Source organism: Cystoisospora suis (assembly GCF_002600585.1).
Source record: "Cystoisospora suis strain Wien I chromosome Unknown contig_1247, whole genome shotgun sequence".
In the NCBI taxonomy this organism is placed as follows: Eukaryota; Apicomplexa; class Conoidasida; order Eucoccidiorida; family Sarcocystidae; genus Cystoisospora; species Cystoisospora suis.
In genome coordinates, this window is record NW_027154048.1 from 1,749 (window position 1) to 4,459 (window position 2,711).

General features: G+C 48.4%; 1 protein-coding gene across 1 annotated transcript in view; it reads left to right on the plus strand.

Annotated features, from left to right (window-relative positions):
• The window catches only part of CSUI_002961 (uncharacterized protein), a gene marked incomplete at its 3' end in the record, with an annotated part of 8,788 nt that continues 6,077 nt past the window's right edge, over window positions 1–2,711 (plus strand). The window contains exon 1 of the mRNA XM_068063159.1: window positions 1–2,684. Within this exon, the coding sequence (XP_067924862.1) occupies window positions 272–2,684 (2,413 nt within the window). The remainder of the gene's footprint in view (window positions 2,685–2,711) is intronic.

Below are 2,711 nucleotides of genomic sequence, written 5' to 3' on the forward strand. Positions count from 1 at the left end.
GCGACGTATAGTTTAGCCAGGCTTTTTTCTCCTGAGCGGAAGCATTAGAGATGGAGCAGTCGTGATGGATCCCTATCATACAGGGGGGGCATGCAGGGAGGTATAACTCTAGGTATCCTCTTCCTCTTTCTCTCCTTCAAATCTCACTATTTTTCGGAGAAAGATTTCATTGTGGAGATTGCTCCTCACGAGGAAGGTTTTGTTCTCTTCTCCTTCATCTCTTGTCAGTCTCCTTCCAATCCTCCCCGTTGTTTTCCTTCTCGTCCTCACGATGACGCCATCACCACCTCCTCCGACATCTCCCCTTCATGTCCGTCTTTCGTCTTCCTCTTCGAATTCTGTAGGAGATTCTTCTTCCTGTTTGACATCACAAGCCTTCCCTCTTTCTCCATCATACCCTCGTACCTCTTCTTCTAGCTCTCCTTATTCTTCTTCTGCGTATGAGATTCTCCCCCCGCTGACTTCGCATGCGCCTCCTCTCTCATGCCGTCCTGTCAGTTTACCTTCTCCTGGATCGACAACGACTGCAGGCATCATAGCATCGAAGTTCCACCCCCCTCTTCTTAGATATCTTCTTGATTCAAGTCTTCCTTCACCTCCTTCTTCTCACTCTCTTAGTTCTCTTCTTGTCCCTCGTCTCTCTAGCATCGACGATAACATCGAAGCCCCCAACGTCCCTTCTACTGTCGCAGAAGCACGGGGAGGGTCGTCATTGTCATCCTCCACTCGGAAGTCTTCTTCCTCTTTTCACTCGCCTCCTTCTCTACAAAGAGAGAAGGAATCAAGATCCGGTGCTTCCAAAGATCCCGAGAATACAACTTCTCCTTCTCTTCCCAGTGATGAGGTAGATGCCGTCTCTTCATCTCCGCGGTGTTTGCGTAGTAGCAGACACTCTACAACTTCTTCCTCACGGGAAGGTCAGCCTGTGCTCAAAGTCAACGATGATGTTGATGGGTCTAAGGGAAGCATTGAGACTGGCTGTTCTCCTCGTCGGTCTTCATCTCGGCGTTCTCCTGTTCCGTCTTCGTCAAGCACAGGTAGCCCATGTAAAAGTAAGGAGACACGTGCAGATTCCCACCCTACTATTCAAACAAATCAACACCGTGAAGATACATCTCTAGCGACATCGACGACGTCTGTGAGCAATGTCGATGCTGATAACAGTAAGAAACTGAGTTGCTATCGAGGCTCTCCCCTGTTGCGCCGAGCTGCTGAGCATAGGGACACTTTTGACGTGCCGTCAGCAGGTCCCGCGTTTTCTTGTGAATCATCCCAGCCCGTCTTGATATTTCCTTTCTTTTCTCTTCTTCAACGCTCACCCAATTCTCTTCGTTCCGGCCTTTCTTCTTCGGTACTGAGATGTAGGGCTGCCACACTCCAGAAGGATCGACTTCTTCGTACGGCGGGAGTAGCTATATATCGAGCTGTACGAGCGCATGCACTCAATATCTTAAATATCATTGAAGCTCACGGTATAGCGGCTGTTAGGGGAGCTCTACGGCGAGAGCTTCAACGGGAAGAGCGAGATAGAAGAAAGCTGTCTCTTGTGCATGATGGGTTCGATTCCTACTGGGAGGAGTCGAAGAGATATGGAGAAGGCTTTGTTTCACCTACACTGCTCCCATGGGATGGAAAGCTTTCTGCTAGAAGTCAAGATCAGAAGATGGGAGGTGTCTATACACCTCAGAGTCTCTCATCAGAAGCTGATAGCGACCTCAGTGAGGATCTCAGCGATGACTTTTATGATGAGCACGCCGACGAAGATGACGTCGATAGTGATTCGCTTTCTTATATGTATGGACGAGGAAGGCGAAGAGGAGGAGGGAAACAGTCAAGTATCTTTGAGTTTCTCCCAGTTATTGTTGCCTCAGCTGGGGTGTATGCGGCAGATCATCGACTGGCTGTCCAGGTTCTTCTCCTTGAATCGATTCAACGGAGTATGGCTAGCTGGCGTCGATACATCAAAAATGAGCGAAGGAGAAAGAAGAAAGAGGATCTTCCTCATGGCTGTGACAAAGCAGACAACCGTACTCGAAACACAAGAACTTCCTCTCCTTCCAAAGACAGATCTTCTCCGAGGCTTCGCATGACACCTTCTAGTCTATCTCAAAGTGAAGACAAGCAAGAAGGATACTTCTTTTTCCGGTGTGCGATCTTAAGACCGTCAGATTGCCCTTCGGTTGCCGCAGCTCTCAAATCGATACATCGACAGTTTACATCTTCATCTTCATCTCTTCTTCCCCCTGGTGGAGGAAATCGCGGAGGGGGTCCCTACCTTTCTATCAGGGTGGTAAGAGCAAGTCCTCGAAGCAGCGGCAGTAGCAAGATGGTTACTAAGAAAGGAATTGATTCTTCTTCTTTTTCTTCATCTCCTACATATCATACTCCTAGCTCTTCGTCTTTTTCGGGCCGAAAGAGCTTCTCTCCATCGAAATCGCTTCACTCCTTGAAGCAAGAAGAAGCAGTCAAGGAAGAGGAGGAAGAGAATGAAGACGAGAGTCTTCATTCTCCAAACAAAGAGAAGAAAGCCATGTTAAAGAAAGACTCTTCGAGCCTTCTCTTCTCTTCCTTGTTGGACTCTTCATCGTCACTTCCTGGTCTTCTTCTAGGGGGAGGAGAAGGAGGAGCAAAGAAAGGTGTAGGAGATCTTGCCGCGATGTCTGCATGGGAAGATCTCCAGTCTCGTGAAGAGTGTGAGAATCGATCTTCTT